General features: G+C 37.9%; 2 protein-coding genes across 4 annotated transcripts; both read left to right on the top strand.

The window, feature by feature from the left end:
• Positions 1 to 589: 589 nt before the first annotated feature.
• LOC311588086 (killer cell lectin-like receptor subfamily E member 1) lies at positions 590 to 9,533 on the top strand. The gene is made up of 7 exons (XM_084765558.1): positions 590 to 855; positions 2,857 to 3,059; positions 5,132 to 5,236; positions 5,494 to 5,532; positions 6,192 to 6,337; positions 7,434 to 7,534; positions 9,290 to 9,533. Exons 2-7 carry the CDS (start codon positions 2,879 to 2,881, stop codon positions 9,399 to 9,401), a joined length of 684 nt encoding a protein of 227 aa, XP_084621684.1. The 5' UTR covers positions 590 to 855; positions 2,857 to 2,878; the 3' UTR covers positions 9,402 to 9,533.
• A 4,561-nt stretch (positions 9,534 to 14,094) lies between these two features.
• On the top strand, positions 14,095 to 24,517 carry LOC311588025 (natural killer cells antigen CD94-like). Of its 3 annotated transcripts, none has more exons than XM_084765428.1 (8): positions 14,095 to 14,157; positions 14,389 to 14,498; positions 17,755 to 17,840; positions 18,677 to 18,769; positions 18,913 to 18,975; positions 20,424 to 20,575; positions 21,619 to 21,722; positions 23,134 to 24,517. In XM_084765428.1, the coding sequence occupies exons 3-8, from the start codon at positions 17,834 to 17,836 to the stop codon at positions 23,252 to 23,254; spliced, it is 540 nt and encodes a 179-aa protein (XP_084621554.1). In that variant the 5' UTR covers positions 14,095 to 14,157; positions 14,389 to 14,498; positions 17,755 to 17,833; the 3' UTR covers positions 23,255 to 24,517. The 3 variants fall into 3 exon arrangements, with proteins under 3 accessions (XP_084621554.1, XP_084621553.1, XP_084621552.1); XM_084765427.1 differs by lacking the exon at positions 14,095 to 14,157 and adding an exon at positions 14,186 to 14,276; XM_084765426.1 differs by lacking the exon at positions 14,095 to 14,157 and having other exon boundaries at positions 14,192 to 14,498.
• Positions 24,518 to 25,641: the final 1,124 nt, after the last annotated feature.

Below are 25,641 nucleotides of genomic sequence, written 5' to 3'. Positions count from 1 at the left end.
CTTCTTCTTCTAATTTCTTAATGACTATATTCTGAAGGAATGACTCCCAAGTCTTTGACAGAGATATTCCTAAGTCTGGGAAAAGGATAAAAATTTATAACTCTAAGAAGCATGGGAGAAATACACAAGCACAGTCTTCGAAGGTACATGCTCTGAAAAAAATGCATACCACCTAGTTATAGGCGGGAAGAAAACTCTTTAAAGTTTAGTTAAGTTCAAAGGAAGGGCGACCACCTCCCCCCCTCCCCCTCCCAAACACACACACCTTTCTCATGCCAATGTGACCCATTTGAGTTTAAGCTGTGGCACCAGAGAGTCAGACATGACAAAATTTTAGTGAAAATGTTCTTATGGGAAAATAATATTTGATATCATCAATGATTTGCTGTTGTTTGCAAGATCCATGCATGACTTGCTCTGAATGAATGCGCAGCCTCCCCTGAACATCAAGCAGTGGATGAACGCATCGCCTCACTTGAGTAGTGGTGAATGAACGCATGGACTCATAAGTTTTAAGCACTGGACTAATGCATGACCTTACTTGAGTAGTGGTAAATGAACGCATGGCCTCACTTGAGTAATGGTGAATGAATGCTCAGCCTCATGAGTTTTAAGCAGCGGACGAATGCATGGCCTCACCTGAGTGTTAAGCTGTGCTCTCACCCATCTCGTGGGTTCTCAGGGGAAATGGAAAGCGTCAGTGAGGACTTTGCTGTAAGGGCTGTGAAGCGCCGTGATCAGGCAGCTCAATCTCTTCTGGCTCCCAATTCCGTCTTATGTTTCCTGCTCCCGACTCTGCCAATTACACGTATCAAAGTTTTAGCATAAGTTCCTGGAATTTCCTCCTTGCTTCAGGTATGTTTAACCATTTCTAGTCAATGGCTTGCGACATGTAAGTAACTTATTTTGTTCTTGGGAAAATAAGTCCTCTTTAAGACACGTTTTAAGATTTTTTTATTCTATCTTATATGTCTGGGTGTTAAGCCTACATAAATGCATGTGCACCATGTGTGTACCCGCTGCCTCAGGCAACTACGAGAGTGTATGGGATAGCCCGGATTGGGAGCTATAGAGGGTCGTGAGCCACCGTGTGGGGTCTTGGAATTGAACTTGGGTCCTCTGGGAAAACAGCCAGTGTTCTCAACTACTGAGCCATCTTTCCAGCCCTGCTTAAGACATTTTTAATAATAATAAACATTAACCCGAGTATACAGGAAAGCAAAGTTTTATTTTATTCGGCTTTTATTTCCAATCTACAGAAGTTAATGATAGACCAAAGTAAGGACACCACCAAGTCCAGTTTTGTATGATAACTTTTAGGGATAATAATTTTCACAGTAAAACTTCTCTGGAACACTGAGTCACAAGCAAAAGACTGTATTCTGGTCAGTGTCCACCAGTTCTGCTGCAGAGAGCCAAAATTAGGGACTAGCATACAGTTAAATTTTGTTCCCACTTTGAGTCTTCGATATTCTGTGATTTGATCTGTCTTGACTTTTTTGTTTGTTTGTTTATTTGTTTTTAAAGGTGGAACTTGCTCAAAAATACTAACACAGCACAAAGGTAAAAGAGTCATTCATAATGGCCTCACTGGAGGAAACAGTGAAGAGGGTGCCTTAGCCCCCACATTCTAACTACAGACTGTAAAATGCTATGTACAGGGTACAGACACAAACACTGAGTTGTAGTGGCCGAATCAGAAAGTCACGTGACACACAATATGCGCTTCCGTGATCCTAGAGGAGGTTGAGCCTAGAAACTTTGGAGATGAGTTAAGTGTAGAATTATAACTGACTTTTCTGGGTTCAATAATTAGGTTATAGATGGACACGATATTGCACGCCTGTTATTCTCGCACTCTGGGACGCAGAAGAAGGTTGATTTCTGTGAGTCCGAGGCCAGCCTTCTTTACAAAGTGAGTCTTGGACAGCCAAGGCTACACAGAGAAACCCTATCTTGGGGGGGAAAAAGTTCATTTGACAAATCACACTCCATGAATAACAGTACAGAATTTTTTTAAAATTTATGATCTATTTTTTATCATTTTAAATATAATATTTTAATTGATTCTTTGATATTTGGTTTGTTTGGTTTTTAGAAAGAGTCTCACTTTGTAGCCCTGGCCAGCCCAGAACTTGCTGCGTAGATCAGCTGCTGGCTTCAAACTCAGCAATCTGCCTGCTGATCTGCCTGATGTTTCAATTACTTTTCAGTTTATATTAAAGACAAGAGTCTATTATTTCTTTCCTTTCCTCTCTCCTTCCCTTCCTATCTCCCTCCTTTTCTTCCTTCCTTTCTTGCATTTGTGTGTGTGAGATAATAGAGATAAACTTAGCACCTCATACATGCTAACTAAACACTGTACTAATGAGCTACGTAACCAGCCTAATTACATTTATTTAAGGAAAAACTCTGCCAGGCATAGTGACACATGCCTGGAACCCCGCCTCTTTGGAATGAAGGCAGGAGAATTAGAAATTCAAGGCCTATCTAGTTGTATCATGAGAATCTGTCTCAATTATCCAAGGGCCAGGGATGTGGCCCACTGGTGAAGCACTTATGTAACATGTACAAGATGCTGGACCAGAGCCTCAGTACTACAGTGTTGTTAGACAATCATTGCCTAGATGGCTTTGAACTCATCTGAAGTTAATTTATTTAATTTACTTCTACATTTTGGGAAGCATGTTTTCATGTATTTTAGGCTTCCAAGTTAAAAACATGCATTCATAAAAGCTTATGAGCTTATCTCTTCCTAAAACAGAAAAGCTTTTAGAATTATAGCTTTATTCATTTGTACTAAAATATACCTCACCAAATTATAGTGTACTGATATTTGCATTCTCTCCCACACAGGTTTTTTTTTCTCTTCATAAAGATGAATGAAGCACAGACAACCCATTCTAACCTAAATGTGAACTCCCAGCAGAAGTGCAAACCAAAGAGGAATATTAAGAATACATTTCATTCAAATGAATTGTCAATCATTGCGCAGAGGCAAAAAACACCAAAACATCCTAAGAAGCACCAAAATACAGCAGAAGACATCCCTGGTGAAGGTATGGTATTGCTTCTAGTAAACACAGGGAGCTTGTTGAAAATTAAGGTTAGAGTTGAGGTTTGTTATATACTAGGAAGATATAAAAAATGGCAGAAACTTTTCTTCCTTCTTTCCTTTCTTTCTTGTTTTCTTTTATCTGAATCTAGTTAGAAATACACAAGTTAAGATGAAATATCAGTTTAATTGAGATTATAACAAAGGCCAAAAGTCAATGCCACAATAATTTAAAGAGTAATCTAGATAGTTTAGATGTTTTACTTCTAAAGCAAGAGTTGTTTTAGCCTTGAATAAAAAAAGTAACTTTTGAATTAGAAAGGATGGGACTGGATTGCCTGGCTACAGGATTATATAAATTAAAGTGTGAAAAAAATTGGTAAATATGCTGCCTAGGACACTGGGTTTTGAAATCTCACTATGGGGCACTGAGAATTTGGGTGAGCTGACGGATTTCTGAACAGAATATTGTGTGTAGGAAACTTTCTGAGCCTTTAGTCTCATTATATCCTGAAATAAACAAAAGATGAATGTATTTCCTTCAGACTTCAAACTTAAAACAATTCAGATATCTGATAAGACCAAATCTTTGTTAAGGTTTCACGCAGTTAACACAGTTATAGGTTATGGCTTATTTTTAGAATGTTCCTCTGATTGTCTAAGGCTTGCCTTAAGTGTCTGGAGTATCCAAGTTTAGATAGAGGAAGGGAGTTTAGGAATTGTCAGAGGCCAGCTCATAGATTGCAAAAACAAACAAACAAAAACAAAAACAAAAACAAAAACAAAAACAAAAACTGAGTTTGAGTGGCTAAGTGCTGGGAACCAGAATGCCACCTTCACCTTCCGTCCTACTTTATTCCTGGTGAGGGACACTGTTAAAGTTGAGAGAGTAGAAAATGAAATAAGTTTTCCATTGGAATTCAGGTAGTCTGAAAACTCATTCCTAAATGAAAAGTAAACAAAAACTCATTGGAATGAAGCCTAAGCCTTTGACGCTTGTTTCTATAGGGTGTTTACTTAGAGTATTTTGAGCTTCATATACTTCTAAGGGGAGATTATGTCTAGTCAGTGGCAAATATTTGGAATAGAATATTATTAGCAAGGCAAAGGGAAACAAAACATAAATACAGGAGAGATGCTGACTAGGAGTAAGGGGCCTGCTATGTGGCACTAAGCATCAAGGTGAAGTGTGAGCCTATTCTGAATGTGACTTGGCAACAGGCTGTTTTCCAGCAGAGAGAGAAAAAATAGAATAATCCATTTAGCTGACCAGTGCAAATCAGACAGATGCACTGAAAACGCTGGCAGTGTGGACACCTGTCATTCTCAGCTCTGTTACTAGGTCCCATCCTTGTCTGATACACTGTAAACCTTGATACATGTTCACTGAGCTAAAGAAAAGAGTCAGAAAATATGGAAGGGAAAACAACTGGTCAAATGATGTCCGCTTGGCTTCCTATTTCAGAATCCAATTACCTTTACAGGAAAGAGTTCAGAGAGAAACCAATCTTGCCCCATTCAGGTTTCAAATTGTATTTTTTTTAGCTCCCCCACCACACTTACACCCTTTTCACCCTAAAGAGAGTGGTAGAGAGTAGGGTTTGGACACCAAATACAGGAATTAGAGGCCCAGTTCTACTTATAAATCCTACAAAATAAAGTCTTTAAATTCAGTTCCTCTATTATACAAATTGTGAGTTACTCACTGATGTTTTTGGCTTTTCTTTCTCTTGTAGTATTTGCATTTCCTATAGTGACTACTGAACTCTGCTTTGAATTAAGGAAATTAAACTAGTTGCATGGAACATTCCAGATACATTGGTTTGCTATGTGCTATGGTTAGTAAGTAGACATATGTCTGTTGTTCAGGCATTAAAAAAAAAAGTTTCATTGTTTGCATTAAACCTTGGATAAAAATGTTTAACAGGGTCGCTATGACAACCAGAAGTAATTAGAATCAGAATTCACTGGAATGCCCTGCTGATGAAAGCAACCCATGGGACCACCCTGTCTGTCCCATCCTCTCACTCCACTGCCAGCTGCTTTTAATTCCACTCTTTGGTTTCTCTTTCTCAGAGAGTTTCTCACCTTCTCCATGGAGGCTCATCCCTAGTGTGCTTGGTGCCACGTGCCTTCTGCTGATGGCTGCAGCCACGGTGGTGACCATTTTCACTATGAAGTGTAAGTGACACTAGTGCTTCTACCTGTCCTCCTCCAGAGCAGACAGACCTACAGCAACTTATCAAAATGCCTCCTTGGCTGTGGGTGCAGCTGGAGTGCTTGTGTACTATGTGCACACAGGATCGGATCCATAGTAAGAAAACAACAATAATAACCACTGGCCAGCTTTAACGTTGTCTCTAAAACAGAGGCTTTTATTAAGTCTATTGATGTGTTAATATAAAAAATACTAACTGTGATGTGGACTATTTCTGTAGTGTCTTCTGAAAGAACATCTTCCACGATCCATCAAAAAGGTAGGTATTGCTGTCCTAGCCTTTGTGCACAGATTCTATCAGGAAAGGACATTTACTGCTTGTATACCTTCATGGGTAGCAGATGGTCTACATAGGCAAGGCACTTCACCATAACTAAGATCATGACGTCGCCCCAGATGTTTAACAACTTATATTAATATGGGACACAGGTTTTTGTATAAACAACCACAACATAATACATAAGTCCTGATGGTGTTGTTATATACCTCTGTATAAAGCATAAACATTCTTGTGAGAGTCCATGGTTTTATATGGAAAAAGGGTTAATGTGAGAACAAATTTTGGAAGGACAACTTTTTAACAACAGCAACCACAACCACAACATGACTCTAATTGATGATGCAAAGAGGTGTTTCCACTCTGCCTTAGGGAAATGAATGGTCCAGCAGGAAGGATCGATCAGTCTCAGCAGATGTGTGTTCTATGAAACAGAAATGATCTGAAAGTTTATTTTATCTGAAAGATAAAAATAAAAGTAAAAGTTTGTGTTTCCAGTTCACATAGCTTTATTATAACCACTTGTCTTTGTAGAGTATTGTTACAGTACTGTAAGTGTGCAAGCTCTTTGTTTTTAACAAATGAAAAACAGTCAGGGCCTGTGAATCTTGTCAGCAGAGTGACATGCACTGCTTTTCTAGTGTCTCAGCATCCCTGTCCGGAGAACTGGGTCTGGTTTAGATGCAGCTGCTACTACTTCTCCCAGGAAAAGCTAATTTGGAGAGAGAGTCAGCGTGCTTGCTTGTCTCGCAATTCCAGTCTCATAAGGATAAACAGAGAGGAGATGGTAAGCTGCTACATGAGGCATGAAAGCCCTGGAAGGATTAACTTGGCTAAACTGAATGCTGCTTACATCTGCTTAAGTGTACTTGGAGATCAAGGGTTGAAGGATAAAACTGTCTGTCTTTTGCTTCGGTTTTCATGCTAAAAAAATATAGGGTAGACTTATGTATTGCATGAAAAAGATAGAAATAAATAATATTTAGAATTACATTCATGAAAAAAATTAAGCTGGGTCTGGTGGCACAGGCCTGTAATCCTGTCTCTTTGGGAACACAAGGCTAGAGAATCACAGGTTCAAAGCCTGTCTAGCCTACAGAACGAGTTCAAGGCAAGCCCAGACTTAGCCCAAGCTTAGCAAAGCCCTCTCTAAAACTACAGGGGGCTGAAGAATGTAGCTTAGTTATAAAATATTTGTCATACATGTGGGACCTGAAGTTCAGTCCTCAGTACCGCCAATAAATAAATAGATGGACACACAAATGGATAGATAGATAAACGTACGTAATGAATTCAGAAGGAAGAACTTGTTTTCAATAACAGCTCAGCTGGAGAGAAAAGGAAAAACAATACAAAACAACCCTGCATACAAGACAAAACAACCCTGCAGGGTCCAGCAGGAAGATGTGCAAGGGCATCTTGCTCTTGAAGACCAAGTGACAGTGTGAGGGGATTTTTTTTCTAACTCCAGCAATTGTGCCAAAATAAACTTAAAATGTCTACTGTGTGCTTCCCCAAGAGAGAGTCTATTTATTATATACCTCAAGGTACCACAGTAAAGTTAGTCTCCAAGGAACCTGTGAAGATTCTTTTAAAAAATAAACCTTGCTCTCGTCAAAAACTCAACACTATCTCCTTTTACTCACTTTATTTGCCTATCCTCCAACTCTTCCGTGAGAGCAGAAAATTTGTGCTTTTCGTTGCCAAGGCGCGCCTTGCAATGCAGCATCATTTGGCGAGGCTGCAGACTTTTGGCGAGGCTGCAGACTTCAGGCACGGAGTAAAGGCACACGGAGGAAGCTGACTTTTTCAAAGGCACTTTCATAAAGCTGCTGAGGCGACAATGTGGGGAGCCATACGTATATGTGTTTTCTCGCTTTCAGGATTTCTTCACTTTGAGATCTTTCTTTTGGGTTGGAGTTTACTATGATGAAATTAGCAAACGGTGGCTGTATGAAAACCATTCGTGTCTACCCTGGGAGATGTAAGTATTCACACAGCATCAGGTGTTTAGTTATGGTACGAATGAAGGGTTGTGGGTACAGTTTCCGCAACGCTGAAGAATCGAGAAAACGGTCTTTTGTACCCATTCCGTGTGCAGAAGAACAGAGGGCGTTGCTTTATTTATTCCTTCACCTACTCTTTAAATAAACTAAAATAAACTGTGGAGCATAAAAAGGCTTTTTTATTTTATTTTATTCTTTTTATTTTTTTTCACAGCTAGAACTCAGAAGCTCCTCCTTAGCTTAGCTTAGCCCTCCTCTTTCTGCCCTTACACTAACTACTCTTCAGAGGATATCGAGTTGCAATAGGGTAATGGCCTCAGTTTACCTGACTTACTTAAGGCCCTTTTCTCCAGGCAGATTCTGAACACTGGAGGTAAGTATTTGAGGTGGCATAAGTTTCCTGCCCTCTTGCTCGCCCAGTTCACGTCTTTCTCATTTGCAAACGTATTCACACACTAATCTGTTCTCTGAGCACCAATTTTCAGTGGGCTTGAGATCTGACTCACCCCGAGGCCAACCCTCTGTCCAGCTGTGGAACTAAACATGATTTTTTTTTTCTGTGAGATTTGAAAGTGGGACAAACCTATAGTAGATTTTCCTCATTCTGAAAAGAACAAGCGGAAACAAACACATATAGAGGATCAAACAAGCTTGAAACTTGTGTGGAGGCAAAGCTCATTTGGTTTTCTGTTTTGTTTTACTTTAACAGTTGCTTCTATTCTCTACTTAATTTTAAAACCACCACAAGAGCTGAATAATAAAACAGAACCAATAGCAAACAGTGATTACAGCCCTCTGCTCACATAGCACTTTTTAAAAATTACCAGCAGAGAGGGGGGCGGATGTTCCTAGAGCTGACCCTGAATGCAGTCTCCAGGGAGATAAAAATTATCCTCACCGACTTGCCTTGACACCTTCTCGCCTGATTTGGAACCACCAGGTTTCAACAGGCTCTTTCACTTCTCCCTCTCCAGCCCTCCACCCCTCACCCCAAGGAGCTTTCCCAGCAGTTTACCAGAAGAGAGAGAACACATTCAGGCAATTATGCCTTTAGGTGGAAGATCAAGCCATTCCTTTTATTTGTCTGAGGATAAGTTAGCACACCTTCACTTAGCATAAATTCCTTTAATTCTAAGATTCAAGAACAAACTCCTTACTTCAGAGTTCTGTTCCTTGGCCTTTTAGACCAAGGACTGCATTATATAACATCTAATGTCATCTGCAATATGTCATTAATGTCCTCCTGGTCTTTAATATTCCACTGCCCACGAGACTAAACACTGTGGTGTGTAAATGGCACTGAAAATTATTAATTAGGTGAGGCATATGCAGTGTGTTTTGCTGTTTTCATTTATTTGTTTTGTTTTGTTATTGAATTGTCATAAATCCGATGTAGGGCCTTGGTCTTGTCAACTTTATGGTTCTCCACTGAGCCTGTTCACAGTTTCTTTCTTTATTTTATTTTTTGAATTTGTCTCTCTACCCTGACAAGCAATTGACACCCTTTGCTCTTAGTCTCCCAGGTCTTAGTTGAAATAGTAATTTGCATTTATAATTGCATGCTGATTTAATAACTTTGTTGTTTACTAACATTTTACTGGTATGAATTATGAGTTATGGAAATCCTACAGATTGGATTTTTAAAGTTTATATGTAGGATAACAGTTTTGTATTGTCTTAAGATTTGAATGTTATATAATTTCTTGATAACAGTGGAATTTCTTTCATTTTAGGACTCCTTATTTTGAAATTAATATGAAAGGCTGCTGTGCATCTTACAAATCAAAAGGAATTTATTTGGCTGAAAACTGTACACAGAAACTGACATACATTTGCAAGAAGTAGCATATTTAATTCTATGAGTTAAATTATGAAAATTAAACTTTCCTTCTTAAACTTTTTTTCTTGGGCGCTTACTTTATGAAGAAAATGTTGCAAATATTTGCCTTTGCTTAAATAAAATTGTATTGAAATATATTCCAGTGTCATCCATTGTCAGTGTTTTTGCTAACATATTTATTGCATCCACTTTGGAAGATAGCGTAATTAATGATTTCTGAGTGAAACAGCGAGGTGAAGCTGGTGAATTTAGGCTAAGCCACTGACATTTAAATGCTTGGGCAACATAAAGAGACACTCTGGTGTCTTAGCATAAAGCGCATGCATGCGTGCATATGCGTGTGTGTGTGTGTGTGTGCATATGTGTGCATGTATGTGTGTGTGTGCGCGCATGCACCTGCTCTACAACGTGTCAAAATGTATTGCTAAGTGAACACAGATGTAGTAAAAGGCATGAGTCATCTGATCATCTAAGAGCCAGAATGATTTAGACATTTTTGGCATTAGTTATCAGCTTGATTTCAATATACACTTGTCCAACTCATGGTATGATTTAGTCTCCTTGAGACAACTAACTAGGAACAGAGGTTTGTCGTGTTTTTATATAAAATACACTGTAGTTCACTTAAATGGAATGCCCAATAAATGTTTTTATTATTAGGCTATTGTTATTATGGCAGTGTTTTCTAACCTGCTATCAATCAAATAAAAACATAGACACCTCTTGTAATTTTTAGAACAAGCCTTTACCTGGGACATGGCAGATATTAACCTTCTAAACTAATTTTACCTCCCAGACCCACCTCAGGTTACCGCTCATCCTTTTTTTTCCTTTAAAAATTTTTTATTAATTTATTCATATTCATATTAATTTATTCATATTACATCTAAATTGTTAGCCCCTTCCTTGTACCCTCCTATTCCTCCCTCCTTCCCACTTCCCCCCTTCTCCCCTCCCCTATGTCTGTGACTGAGGGAGACCTCCTCCCCCTATATATGCTCTTAGGGTATCGAGTCTCTTCTTGGTAGCATGAAAGAATGGGGAAGTAGAAGGATCCAGAGGGTCCTGGAAACCTACAAGAAGAACTTTATGACAGGCAGATCTGGGTCCTAGGGTCCTCCTCCAACTAAGTCACCAGCCAAGGACATTATAGGCAGTAAACTTTGAACACCTACCCAGACCTAGCCGATGGATAGGACATTCTCCACCGTTGAGTGGAGAGTGAGATTTGACTCTCACACCAACTCTGGTGCCCCTTTTCTGACCCCGTCCCCTGGATGGGGAGGCCTGGCGGTACTCAGAGGAAGGATAGCAAGTCACCTCTCATCCTTGGTCCCAAAATCTTCTTCTCCATCTCTATCTGCGCTGACCCAGCCGTGTGCTCCTTTCCCGTGCTAACCGTTGGCACCAGTTCATTTCTTTCTCCTCTGATTCTATCTTGCTTCCTCTTCCCTTTCCTTCTCCCTTGTGTTCCTTTGACCCCAGCCTGTGAAATCCAAACTCCACCTCCCTTTCTCCTGCTGAATCCCAAGCTTTAGAATTTGTTATTAACCAATCACTTTAAATTAGGTGAAGCAAGATTCACAGAGGTATACATGAGAGTGTGCTAGTCTGAGCAGAGGCCAGATCTTGGGGCCAGTAATTAGCATTAAAATACATAGCATCAGACCAACTCCCAACATATAATTTGATTTCAAATTGAAATTGTCAGTTTTTCATTTCTTTTCATTATGTCTCACATAATGTTTAAAAATACTACAACAACATAGTTATTAGGCATTTATTTTAGTTCACCCAACTTAGACATTTTAATGACTGATGCGATACTGAGGACAACCAGAAGACTTCACTATTAACAGTTTGATCTTTATTTCATTATCACAAATGTATCCATCTCTCCTACTATTGGTTCATAAATACATCTTAAATTTTATGCATTTCAGAATAATTTCTTTATGTCAACACAATTCCCTTTAGTCATACACCATGCTTACCAACAACTAGTTTTATTATGTTTATAATTCTTTCTTTGAAGTATATTTGTATATTATAAAATCTACAAATTTTAATATAATACTTAATGAGTCTGGCAACTATTGACCAAATGCAGGGTATTATGATATAGCAGGAAGTTCCGTAAACGCTTTCAGTAAATCCCTACCACTTCCCAGAGCCAATCGCTGTTTTGTTTCTTTGAAGTAGCTAAGCCTTTCCTTCTCTTTGTATATTTAAAAAATTGATGAGCATAGTGTGTACTCTTCTGTATAAAACATGTTTCCTTAATGTGATATTTTGAGACTTATTGTTGACAATGTGTGTGACATGTACATTCAGGCAGAGGGTGATGCCAAGTGCTTTTGTTTTCTGTATCTGATTCTGGCTTTATTTTCTGTGTCTTGAGTGGCCATGCAGTTCTACCTCTAAGTCAGTATTTCTAACTATGATGCTTTCATCTCTTGCATCTGAAAAATCTGAGCCTTAAAACGCTTTTGCCCCAAGAATTTTAAATAAATAGCTGCACATTCAGATTTGCACAGTATACTGTACTAACTTTGAGTTCTGCTTCCTTAAAGAGGCCGTGAAGGAGTAAGAACAATCATTGGTGCATTTTAACTTGATTTTACCTCATTTCCTGACTTTGTTGCCAAAACTGTGCCCCGACTGGGCTATGCTCCTTGTAATCCTGAGTTACAATAGCATTTCCATATTGAAAACTCGAGTGATCTGACCGCCACACCATGTATGCATGTAGCACTTCAGTGTATTCATAAAATAGAAAGTTAATGTCAAATAGTAATGAAGAAATGAGATACTATAAAGTGTTTACAATGGAAAAAATATACCTGCAAAATAAGTTTCTTATTTAAAACTGTTCATGCTAAATGATCACAAAGTGGCATAGCCATGTGGCTGACTGCTAAACTGGGGTGACAATGTATTACATTATCTCAGACTTTAATAGTCTTTGTCAGGTGTCAGCTTTCTTTTCATTTTATGAGAACAGTTCTACAAAACACTGGTATGACATTTTTCTGTTCCAATCCTGGTGACAGGGATTCAATGAGGACTCAGGAGAAGGAGTTGAAAAACTTCCCTCACCAAGAGTTCAATGTTTCCCTATTTTGGTTTTTTTTGTTTTTTGTTTTTTTTTTGTTTTTGTTTTTGTTTTTGTTTTTCCAAATCAGTCATGACATGAAACATGACTTCAGGGCCTTAAACCTTTGTACAACCTTGGGATTGTCCATGATGTCAGGAACTACTATGAACATCATAATCACATTGTGCAAAGAATTCTTCCAACTCTATCTCCACCCTTTGCCTGGCCATCATTTATGCCTATACATGATTCTACCTCTGAGTCCCCTTGTAGGAGACAATTAAATGACCCTATGGAATGCAGTGACTGGTATTTACAGTCCACTCAGTGTTGCATGTTCATCGAGTTATCTTTGTGGTTGCCAGTTTTTTTTTTTTAACCTGCCTTTTATAGGGTAAATATTATCATGGGCTCAAATGTTGTTTCCTGTGGCCACACTTTGCTAGAACCACATTAGTGTTGCAGTTACTGTGATAATGATCAACCAGAGCCACACTTGCAAAGCTCATTTATGGGTCCTTCTCTCTTCTTTACTGTGTCTTCTGTTACTTGGTCAGTGGCAATGCTTAGACTCCAATAGCTTTTGCAGTAGCCTCTTTCTTTTTTGGGCCGAACACTCCTGCCATCAATCACCCTCTACTTCTCCCCTAGACCGCATGGCCACACCAAGGCTCTGGTAGGCATGAGTCGTTACTTCTGTGGTTGGAAGTATTCAGCAGGGACATGTGTCAAGCCTGCCCTTTTATGCTCATGGAGGGGACTGAGTTGTTGACTGAAGTCAGACCCAGTGGTGGACTCCGTTCACAATCTAGAGAAGTCTTTTAAAAGCCCATCTCCAGGCCTGGAGAGATGCTCAGCAGCTAAGAGCCCTTGCTACTCTTCTAGAGGACATGAGCTCAGTTTCTAGCACTCAAGTCCGTGGCTCAAAATAGCTGTAATTCAAGCCCCAGGGGAATCTGACACCTCTACCCTTCACAAACAACTGCTTTTATGTACACACACCCTTGCTACACACAGACACAGACACACACACACCTAGTTTAATAATAATAAATTTTTATCCCTTTAAAGAGTCATTCTCCAAACTCATTTTAGTCAGTGACTAATAGCTATTGTCTTCAGCCAGACATGCTAGCTCATGCCTGTAATCTCAGCATAGGAGGGTTGAGACAGGAAAATCACCTCAATTTCATTAGCCTGGACTTCATAGTGAGCTTCATGAAAGACTGAGGTACAGGGAGACCCTTTCTTTCTAAAAAAAGAGACATGTAAACTAATACTCACTCCCCAAGTGAAAGTTAGTCTCTTAAGGCTGTACGCTGAGGTCTTTCAATGTCTCTCCTAGTTCTTAGTCTTCTGTCTGGGGACCAGTGTGCCTTTTATTTTTTTGTTAGGGCATCCTTGTACTTGTCACTTTCCCTTTTCTTTCTGTCCAGTTTTTCTTAGGAGACACTGACCCTGGAGGTTAACAAGGTAGACATTTTGCCGAAAGGCAAGAAACAGACTCAGTGCTGTCATACTGATAGGCCATGAAAGCGCTTGAGCTTTGGGTACCAAGGGCTGGCCAATTTGTCAGCCTTGCTGTGGTATTTCAGAACGACAACCCAAAGATGCACCAAACTCATCACATCATCGCAGCTAGACTATTTTCAGCTACCCAGGAGGTGAGGAGCCATAGCTGCCGCTCTTTCAGGAAGTTCTCACGTTTTCTTAGAGGTCCTCTCTGGTAGACTCACATAACTTTTAGAAAAAGTGTACATTAGGGACTGAAATTACAAAACAGGTTGTATATGGTTTTGTACTCTGGCTTTATAAACATCTTTATATCCTAAACCATCAAGGAGAATGTGATTATTTTGTTTAAAATATGTTATTGTTATGTCATCTTAATCTAGACGCTTCTGTGAAGATATCTCTGAGGTAAAATAGTCCCCTAGGCAGGACCTATGCTCAGAAGGAACTTCAACATCCCACACTTGCATGACATCACTTCTTCTCATCCAGGGTGAGTAAACTCTGACTGAACAAGGTGCAGGGGAATAAGGTTGTTTTTGATTTTCTTAATTATCTGCTTAGCTCCACATGAGAGGTGGCTCTCTTGCTACTCTTAATTCAGTGTGAATACAGAAAAGGTGGTGGCATATTCTGTATGGTTCTGCTCAAAATCCATGACTAAATATGCAAGCTGGGCTGACACTCTTAAATGATATTATTACATTTGTTTTTATTTTTAAAAAGGGGCAGGATCAAGCATACAACCTACAGCTGCAAAATTGCTAGACAGCATATCAAAGGTAAAGTCAAATATGGCATTGGGTTACAATGGCAAGCATTTCAACTCTGTCAAACACTTTCTTGCCTGGATGGGAGGCACGGGGTGGGTGTTTTAAAGGAATTTAAGGAAGTACAGAGAAAGCTCATGAAAGAATAGTCTTAGTAAATTCTTAGAAATATTCTATGGCAGGGATGAATGACAAAAGGAACTTGCTGCTTAGTTAAATGATGTCAGAATCTTAAACTCCAGGAAGAATGTTCAGAGACAGGAGGAATTCCTACTTACTGAGTATATTTGTATGATTCTCTTTACATACAGATATTATTGAGGATGGACATTTTTCCATTTGCAAAAGAGTGGGATGTCAAAATGCTTCATTAAGTACTTTAATACACACATACACTCATATACAAATGCACACACATATATACATATTCACAAACACACATGTACATTGACATGAGACATACAAGCCAAACACTAAATTTGGCATATAATATATTAAATTCTCCCTCATTAAACCAAACCATTCACACAAAAATTGGTAAACATTGGTAGAAATTTTCTTTATCCTGCCTTTCTATTAATAAAACCATATTTCAGATTAACAAACTATTTTGTAATAATTATTTTCTATAATACAAATGCATTGTATAATCATGATTACAAAAAATTATGCACTAAACCATGTGCAATTTTGTAGATATATATGCACACATCATCAATATCTCAATGAGATGATTATTGCTATCTGTTCTGTTGTGAACGAAGCTCCCGGGCTGAAAATGAGACCCACAACCATGACATTCATGGTTCATTGAGCTTCTGGTCCATTGAACACAGGAAGTGTCTACTCAGTCCACTCAAGTACAAAGAAGGGAGTTTATGGATGACTTGTGTGTAGGCAGGAGTAAACTTGCATTGTTTTGTTTTAGGCATGTGTCTTGTAAAATCAAGCAAACTAAACTATGGTATTAGAAGCCTAAACTTGATGTTAAAATACAGAAAAAGAAAAAGGGGAATGAATAGAAGGATAAATGAGTAGGGGATTCTAAAAATGGTTTGTAGGCAAGAAGAGGAGAAATTTTAGAAAAAAATATGATTAAATAAAATATATTATTAATAAAATGGATATTAATATATCTTAAAAGATACCTATACTTCTATAAAAGTAAAATAGTCTTGGTTATGAATAAAACACATTTGTTCAACTTTCTTACTCTTTCTTATTCTAATAAACATGTAAATAATTATATTGGTTGAGACTGGCTTTGAACTCTTAATTATTCCACCTCCACTTCCCATGAACTTAACAGTTGTGTGACATTGTACCTAGCAATAAATCACACTGCATCAAGTTAGAAGTTCTTATTTGAAAAATAACACAGCCTCGTGAAAATATCTAATATGTAAGGGTTTTAAAAAGCAAAATCCACTACAGTTTCTTAGGTTTTTCATTATCAGGTTTACAAGAGACTTTATGGCAGACCAGAATCTTCCTTTTCAGGAAGTGCTCACAAAGAAGACTGGTTTGCAACCTGGTACACAATTGGGATGCACGTTTTTGTTACAAGCAGTGAAATAAAAATGCATCTTTTCTTTGGAATGCTTCTTGCCAAGATGTTCTACAGTGTTAGCTGTACACGCCTAGGTACAGAAAATATCCTGCTGCTCACATCTTCAGTAGGTATTAGATTCTCTCCCCCAGCAATTTCCTCACATTTAAACAATGTATTTAATAAAGTCAGCACTTATTTTTGAAAAAAAAAATGGTAGTGGACACAAGAGCAGGGTTCGCAGAGGAAGGAGACGGAACATTTGGAAGAATACATAACTATCGGAAAGAGATACAGTGACGCTCAATGTACCACTGAGTGTTTCATAGGTTCTGAGCAAGTCAATATGCATCCCACACTCTCTTGTCTTAAGGCCGATGGTGCTGAACTGTATTAAATCCTGATATGGATATGGTCCATAAGGGCCAGCCTGGTGATAATTAGTCAGCACTGTGGACTGCCATGTATGCGAGCATCAAAGTTTCCAGAGGTTGTAAGATTGAAGTGAGGTGACTGGGGCTGACAAGCTCTGTGTTGAGTGGAGATGAGTAGGATGGATGCCATGGTGTGGAGACATTTAGTTGTCTGTGTACAAAATGGGAGCAAAATCAAGTAAAGTTGGTAGCTTAGAAAGAATTAAAGGGAAGATTTAAAATGTGTGTTGGGGAGAGAGGGAGAAGAGGGAGGGTGGGGGAGAAGGGAAGTAAGAAATGGGGAGAGGAAAGAAGAGAGACCGCACAGTAGTGAATACTGCTTTTATTCTTTCTGGGTTTTGCGTGCTGTGCTTGGATTCAGGGACCAGTGATCAGAAACCCAGAACAAGACATGGAGATTCTAGTCTGTACTAAAGATGAGACATGTCAAGCCAGGAAGTGCAAATACAAAGAAGTGCTTGGCCTGAGATAAATTCCTTTTGTGCTTTGGGGAAAAGACTAGGTATTAAGCTTAAGTAACCTTAGGCAAGGCATCACTATTGTACCTCAGTTTCCCCACTATCCCATTTGGTATCTTCTTTATTAAGTCATCAAAAGCAAATACTTTGGCACACGATATGCGCTTTAAAATTTGCTTAACACAAAGTAAATAAGTATTTGTTATTACAAAGTTGGAAATTCTGTGTGGAGTTTTATAATATTAAGTGAATTTACCATTGGTTTGTACATCTTGCCTGTACTTTCTACATAGTTTTTAGAGATAAGTTTGTTGTGCGCACATTGAAAACAGTCTCCCTCTGATCTTTGGCTCTAATGTTTTGTATAAAAATTATTGAGAGAATTTCCTGTGCTGTGGTTCCTGGGTCTTTGTTAGAAGCTTGTGGTCTTACTTCTTGTCCTCACTGTGCCTCTGTGTACCACCAACAGATGATTCAATAACATCACGGCAGCACTCAATGCTCCTTCCTCTTCTAATGCTTACCCTCTCCTCCTTAGCTTCCTGCTCAGCTCTGTGGTCCACATCGTTTAAAAAGCATAAACACATCTGTGCACCATCCTTGGAACATCACTTCTTATGGCAGGTATGTGTGCCCCTGTCAAAAACGAAATAGTAATGATAAAATAATGACCAGAAAGAGTGTTTCATGGATTAACTAATTTCAGGGTCAGTTTTTTAAAAAAACAAAACAGAAAGTACATAACCAGCAGAAGATGTTTTTCAGGTTTCCCATGCTTCAATGCTTTCTGCATTCAGTGTTTTCTTGTTTCTTAGCTTTGAAACTTGGACATGACTTTATGAAGATACCCTTTGGTAAATTCTTTCTAACAGAGTTAGGGAGTGGTTTCTACTGGGTACAATGTTACATCCAGAATGAAACTGAAACTAAATTGATTAACTTGTCAGCACGAAATGTCTAACATGGGAATAGAGAATGCCAAATATTAAGGATACTTACAAGTTTACAAATTTGCTTCCTGTGTTATGGCCTCTCAAAATTAGTCAGGTTCACTGACACTTTGTGCTATTGCTAGTGGAAGAACTTTTTAACCATGATATTATTAAGAGAAATAAACTGTTTATTAAGCAAGCCCACCAAGCAGCACGCAGCAGACTGTTGATTTAGTCTTATTGTAGAGATAGATTCCACTGATGATTTAAAGTCAGTTGTAAATGACTCCAATGAAGGAGAAAATATGTATGAATAATCTCATCAAAGAATATGATACCCCACATCAAAGACTGCATTCTGAAGGAGTATCTTCATTCTCCAGTGTTTCTCTGGAGAGATGTCTGTGCTGGCAAAAGGAAGAAGTCTTTGGGTTCATTCTTACTGGCTTCTGTTCTTAAGAACAACATCTTTTATGTTTGTACTTTAATATGTTAGTCATTAATCTATGTGTCTTTTTTAAAATATAGTTTCTAGGATCACTTGGTGGAGGTTGATATCTGCGATCTTTGGAATAAAATGTCTTCTGTTGATGGTTACGCTGGGAGTTTTGATGAAAAATTGTAAGTGTTTCTAGGCAAGTGTGCAGAAAAGAATCAACATTGAAATAAAATACTTTAATAATAAACACTTAATTTTCTAATGTATAATATTTTATTTCATAAATACATGTCAAACTGAGCAAACCTCTAATATTTTCTTATAGCTTTTACTATACAAAATGTTCAACCAACACCTTCTCCAGTCCCCACTGTAGGATTCCAGGAAGGTAGGTTCTATTTTTTTGTTTGTTTGTTTGTTTTGTTTGTTTGGTTGGTTGGTTTTGCACAAACTTTGTGACTTAGGGAGGATAAGATGGGGGGGATCATTTTTAATGTAGGGTAGCATGATTTTACTCAGTGAAATGGTATCATCTTATTGTTCTGTAGTAAAATAAAATAAAAGTATGTTTAATTGTTCATGTTAGCCAGCTTAAGAAATGCTTTAAGCAAACACTCTATATAGAGCAAAGATTCACTTTTTCCTCATAGCTTTAGAAGTTTTGGTCTGTTGCTGTCTGCCTGTCATTCTTGCACCAATGCTGAGGCAATGTGTCATGGTGGAAGCACGCACAGGATCAGAGTCACTCATGTCATACTAGACACCAAGGCAGAAGGAAGAAAATGAAGAGAAGGGTTTCCGCTCTCCATTCAAGAGCCAATCCTGACACCCCTGAAAAACAAAACCACTGTATTCTCCATCTAAAAGGCTATGTTATTGCCTCATCACAAACTGATGCCAATTTTCTTATGTATGAGTTTTTGGGGGAAGATTCCAGGCTCAGAGTATACCAGAATACTATCATCATTTTCATAAAAAGAGAAGATACTAGCCTGAAGTGGCACATAGATGCTTCCTATTGAGTCTTGATGAATAATTAATAAAAAAGTTAAATGACGTTGAACATTATAGAAAAATCTTATTTGTGTTTGCTAACAACATATGCTTTTATATTATTTTCCTTCTTCAATTTTCGTGATTCAGAATACAGTGTGGATGTTTCTGTATTAATAAGCCTTATTTACCCATAGGAGATAACCCAAAACTATTTTGATACTTTTTTTTTCAAATGCCCCTCTAGTGGACAACCTTACTGTCAATTTTATCTTATTTCAACACTATTGCCATTTATGTGATAAAGATTTAAGTGTCTACTATGAGTTTGATGCTGAGGACACACTGTCACTCATAAACTGTCTGGCAGACTTGAAGCCACTTGGTTTATTTGTCTTCATTTTTTTTGACCAAAAATTATCTGAACATGTAAGAATTATTTCAAACTCTCGTGTCCTTCTCTAACTTGGGGGATTGGCAGGGTGTGGTCCTGAGACATCTCCTTCATCTAGCCTCTTACCTTCCCCACCGTCCTCAAAGTCGCTCTTCTCACTACCTCCCCATCCTGCTCTGTTACACACTTGCCTCTGGATTTCCTGTGCCTTCTCATTTATTTATCACAAAACATAACAAAGAATTGAGGGTGAGGGCATTCTGAATCTATCTTTAGAATACCCTATCCACGAAGAAAAGTGTTTGGATTAATAGTCCCAAAATGTGGTGCGTATGACGCGTTCCAAAGGAGTATTTGTAGAAAAAGAAGCGAACAGCAACAAATAATCTCTGAATGTCAGGTAGCACCACTACAAGGTGGAACTTGCAACGGGGTGTTTTGGTTTTCAGTTTCTGAATGCTGTGCTTGCCCGGGAAAATGGATTGGATATCAGTGCAGCTGTTACTTCATTTCCAAAGATGAAAAATCTTGGGAAGCAAGCAGAGATTTCTGTGCCTCCCAGAATTCCAGCCTTCTTCAGCTCAAAACTAGAAGTGAATTGGCAAGTACTTCATTCATGTATCTTCCATCCTTTCTCGCTCACTACCATGCAGCTACCTGACTAAAGTGGACACTCTCATTTAAGTTTTTATTACCAGGTACATAAAAATAGTTCTGTCTGAGATCATGACTCGTAGTTTCACGTACCTTGAAATGCTTTTTAGAAAGACTACAAAAAGTCTTCAATTATTTATGTTTTGGAGATAAATATTTTACTAGATTAGAAGCTAATGTACAAACCCCCCAACTTTTCCAGAGTTAGTAACCTACCTTTTTTTGACAATGACAAAAGAACCAACAGAGGGATGCTTAATTTTTTCTTATTGAAGCAGAATACACAATGTTTTTCATATGTTATATGGCTTTTTACCATCTTTCTGGAATGTAATGTAGAACTAGAAATGGATCATGATTATAAAATTATCCAGATTGTTATTATTATTGTGTGTGTCATAGAGGATCGAACCTAAGAAGTGAGTCATGCCAGGCAAGTGCTCTAGCACTGTACTGTATTCCCAAGCTTTTTGTGGTTGAAATTTTACTGTGTGCTTTGAGACAGAGGCAGGCATCCATGGCTTTCCTATAAGCTCCCTCTATGCCTAACAGAATGAATCCCTGCTTTAGCCTCCTATGTGCCAGGGATTACAGGCTTGCACCACCAAGCTCATCTTGAAAATGACTCAGTTCTTATGAAGAAATTCTCAAGCTGTTTGTGTCCTGCTCAGGTTGAAGAGTATAGAAGATGCTGGCATTGGGGTCACATTTGATCACTGACCTCATGAGGGAACTGTAACATGGAATAAATGTCTTATTCTCTTTATGACAACTTTCTTCTTTCAAGATTTTATAGTGTGCTCCCATATAGGTAAATGAGCCTAGTAACTGAGAAATTTGCCTCTGAGAACTATGCCTCTGAGATCAGACGTTCAAAATGATTTCAACTTGAGCATCCACAGTCTGATTCTTATTCTGAATGACTTTCATGTATGTTGATCTCAGAGTACATTCCAATGTGGTTAACATGTTCTTTCTGTCTGGAAGCAGAGTTTTATGAGCTCCAGTCAAACTTTTTTCTGGATTGGAATGCATCATAGTAAAGAATGGAATACCTGGGTCTGGACAGATGGCTCATTTCCCTCAAAAGAGCTGTAAGTCTCTATTGATTTTGAGGGTACTTTTATGAATTTATCTTGCTGATGGCTACTGAAAAATCACAGCCAGGGACTCAAATATCCTCCGTGGAACATGAGAATCTGTAAAGTCCCAAAGCAACAATAGGACAGCAGTCATTGCTCCATCCATAGACTCAAATTCATGCTCAAGTGACATGAAAGTTGTGATCCTGAGACCATAAGAGAATTATAGTCTTTTCCTTCCTGTAACATGTGTCTACGCATGCTCAGGAGCTCTCAGATAGGATATAGGCATACCCAGAGAACACGGCATGTCCATTTTTGTTGTTTTGTTGGATCCCACAATGTTTTTTATCATCTTCAAATATTCAGCAGTTATTTTCTGTATAAATGTCACTCTAACTGACAATCATGAAATCTAGAGTCTCGTTCTATAAGAAAGTTTATGATTTCCCCCTAGATTAGGCCAACTCACATATGTAATATATGTAGATATAATATGTATATACAATAGGTTTTCTTTTGTACAGTGTACTCTGATTTTGGTTTTCCTTCACTCAGGTCCTCCCAGATTCTCATCCTCCTCTCCCACAAAGCCCTATAAAAATCACATCTAAGAGCAGGCCCCATGTCCAGTAGCAGTTGACCAACATAAAATGAGCTCAATGGTGCTTTTAGAGTTCTGTTGTTGTTGTTTGCTTCATAATGCTTTGTCAGGACACCATGTTTAACATTTCAGATCTTTTATTTTGTATGTTTTTCAACTTTAATTTTTTAAATGGGTTTCTGTGTGCGATAATATATTTGTCTCAGAGTCTATATGTCTTTCTTGGGCTTTTCCTTGGGCTTTTTCTGCTTCTTTGTTTGTTTGTTTGTTTGTTTGTTTTCCCCAATTCATACTTCTTAGCCACAGAGAACACCAGCATATCATCAAAACCATTTCTGGTCAGGCATGGGGGTATATACCTTTAATCCCAGCACTAGATAGGCAGAGGCAGGGATATTTCTTTGAATTCAAGGTTGGCCTGGTCTACATAGTGAGTTCCAGGTCAGCCAAGACTACATACTGCAATCTTGTCTCAAAAAAAAAAACAAAAACAAAACTAACAACACAACCATTTCTGAAAGAAGGGGAAAGCAGACAAATAAAAGAAATGACAAAACCACACCTACAATAACACTCCGGCCTTAGTGATAGGGGCTAGTGTGGGAGTAACTGAGTTCCATATAGCATTGCACTTTTAGAACTGTGAAACCTGGTGCTGAAAGATGAAAAAAAAAAAAAAAAGACCGAACAAACAAAGCTCCAAACCACTGAGTAAATATCTCACTCAAATGTTTTTTTTAAACACATTCTGAGTTAATAAAAACAATCTTAAACATTCATGATGTTTTTCAAATGTTAACATTGTTTTCTTCATTACAGGTTTCCAGAGTTCTCAGATACCAAGCCAAGGGACTGCATTGCTTATAGTCCAAGCGAAATAGTTTCTATTGATTCCTGTAAAAGTAAAAACCGTTATATCTGTAAGCAACTGCCTATTTAAATGCTTCTTTAGGCTAAAGATATAGACAAGCAAGATAACAGGATTACTACAATTAGTAACTTACATCTTACGGTATTACTACCTTTCCATCTTGAGTCTGCAGAATGTTTCTGTCGCCTCTCATACAGTTTTCATACATTTGAACCCAAGCATTTTATACTTGATGAATTTTTCACGTCTGTTCATAAAATTAGAATGAATCAAGGTAGATGGTTTTTTATAAATATTTTGATTTATGAAATGTAATTTTATTCACATATTCTTATAAGGTTTTCTTTGAAACATTAAATAAAATTTATTCCATCCCAAGTTGTATGTTTTGGCATGGTTTGCACTGGAACTGAAGTGAACCTGGAGATACAAGTTTAAGGGATATAATCACTTCACAGCGGTAACTCTAGTCAACCATGAGCAGGAGGCAGGCTTTTTTATGCCTTAGCATTTTCTCCATTTTTCTCTCCAGTATTTTCAGGTTTTAATTTCAGAAGTCTTACATTACCTTAGTCAGCTTCATTTCTTCTCCTTCTCCTCTTTCCCCTACTCCTTTTTCTTCTTGTTCTTGTTCTTCTTGTTCTTATTCTTGTTCTTGTTCTTCTTGTTCTTCTTGTTCTTCTTCTTCCTCTTCTTCTTTTTGTTCTTGTTCTTCTTGTTCTTGTTCTTGTTCTTCTTCTTCTCCTCCTCCTCCCTCTCTCTCCTCCTCCTCTTCTTTTTCTTTTTAATCTTCTTCTTCCTATTGTGAATAGATTTGTTTTCCTGATTTCTCTTCCCATGCACTCTTTAAGGATATTTAGAAAAGCTACTTGCTCTTCTGTTGACTTTGTGTCCTGCTGTATTGATTGATGAAAGTGTTTCTCACATTCAAGAATTTTTGATAGCTTTAGTATCTTTTAGATACAGAAATATATCATCTAAGATGAACATAGTTTGATTTTTCTTTTTAAACACATATCTTTTTTATTTATTTTCTTTGACCTATCTTTATGATTTCAAGCACTTTTTTAAATAGTAGAGACCTTTGTTCCATTCCTGATTTTAAAGAAAATTATGTCAGTTTATCTCCTTTTACTGTCGTTTTGGCCAAAGGTTTGTCATGTGTTAATACCTGTATTATAATGAAGTGTACTCCTGATATTTCTGATTTATCTAGGGCTTGTTCTACAATGGGTAATTGAGCTTTTTCAAAAGTCTTTGCTACATATATTCAGTTGAGAACAGTCCAAAACAAAAAATAAAAAACTCTAACCTGTAAAAATGAACTGGAAACTTGATGTCAATATGTGTTTGCCCTGAAGGTTAAAAACATAGTAAAGTATGTTTTGTGACCAACTTGCAAGATCTGCACCAATGCAGCACTGCATGACTTCCTTCCACATTATAACCTGGTTAATAACTCTGTCAAAGCAACTAACTGAACAGAAAAGAGGCTTCTTCTAAGGCTAGATTATAAGACACTCTTAGACCCTTTTCTCTCTATCTCCTCAGTTGATCTGGGAGAACCCAGTTACAGTAACATGAACTGTCCTGTTGAGTAGACTCTGTGAGGAAGAAAGACTTCAGGACAATCTGCAATGATTTAAGTCTGTTTTCATCAGCTATGTAATAGATACGACTTCTTTTCTGGGACTCTGTGGCCTATGTCAAGCTTTCAAAGGACTCTACTTCAGTCACAGTCTTGGTGACAAAGACCTTTGAGTACTTCCAGTAAGGCCAGGAAAATAGCACAGATATTAATTCCCTTCATACTTCATTAGCATGATTCTGATGGTGTCAGCCAAATATAACATGGCTAGAGTAAGTGGCTATGATATGAAAAAATAGAGAAACGACACTATTTGTACAGCAGAGATCAATCTAAGCAACCTAAGTCAGTGATAAACCTAACTCAACAATCATACTTCACTAAGACAGCAGATTAATTTAATAAAATTAATATGCCCAAACCAAATAGCATTGACTTACACAAATAGCAACCAGTAAAGGAGACATAATAGTCAAAAAGCCTTACAGAAACAAATAAGACAAAATATTTAGGAACACACTTTTTAAAAGTTATTAGAAATATATAAAACATTTACTGAAAGATGAAAATAGATAAGAATATAAAGCTATTTATTTTTTCAACCTTTCTTATTAACTTTTCTTTTAAAATGAGCTGCTCCCTGTAGAAGCCTAATAGTATATTTGATAGAGCTGAACAAATTGGCAGAGATAATATATTAAAATAGCCTCAGTGATTAAGCAGACTGAAAAATGACTGTCAAGATAAAGAACAGCATCTAGTTGGGCATGCCTATAATACCAGATCTCAGGGAGGCAGAAGCAGATGGGTCGCTGTAAGTTTGAGGCCAGCCTGGTCTACAAAGCGATTCCAGGATAACCGAGGTTAC

The sequence above is a fragment of the Acomys minous genome, assembly GCF_964271855.1.
Source record: "Acomys minous genome assembly, chromosome: 17".
Taxonomy (NCBI): Eukaryota; Metazoa; Chordata; class Mammalia; order Rodentia; family Muridae; genus Acomys; species Acomys minous.
The sequence above is the reverse complement of the archived record's forward strand: the minus strand, read 5'-3'. Positions and strand labels throughout refer to the sequence as shown.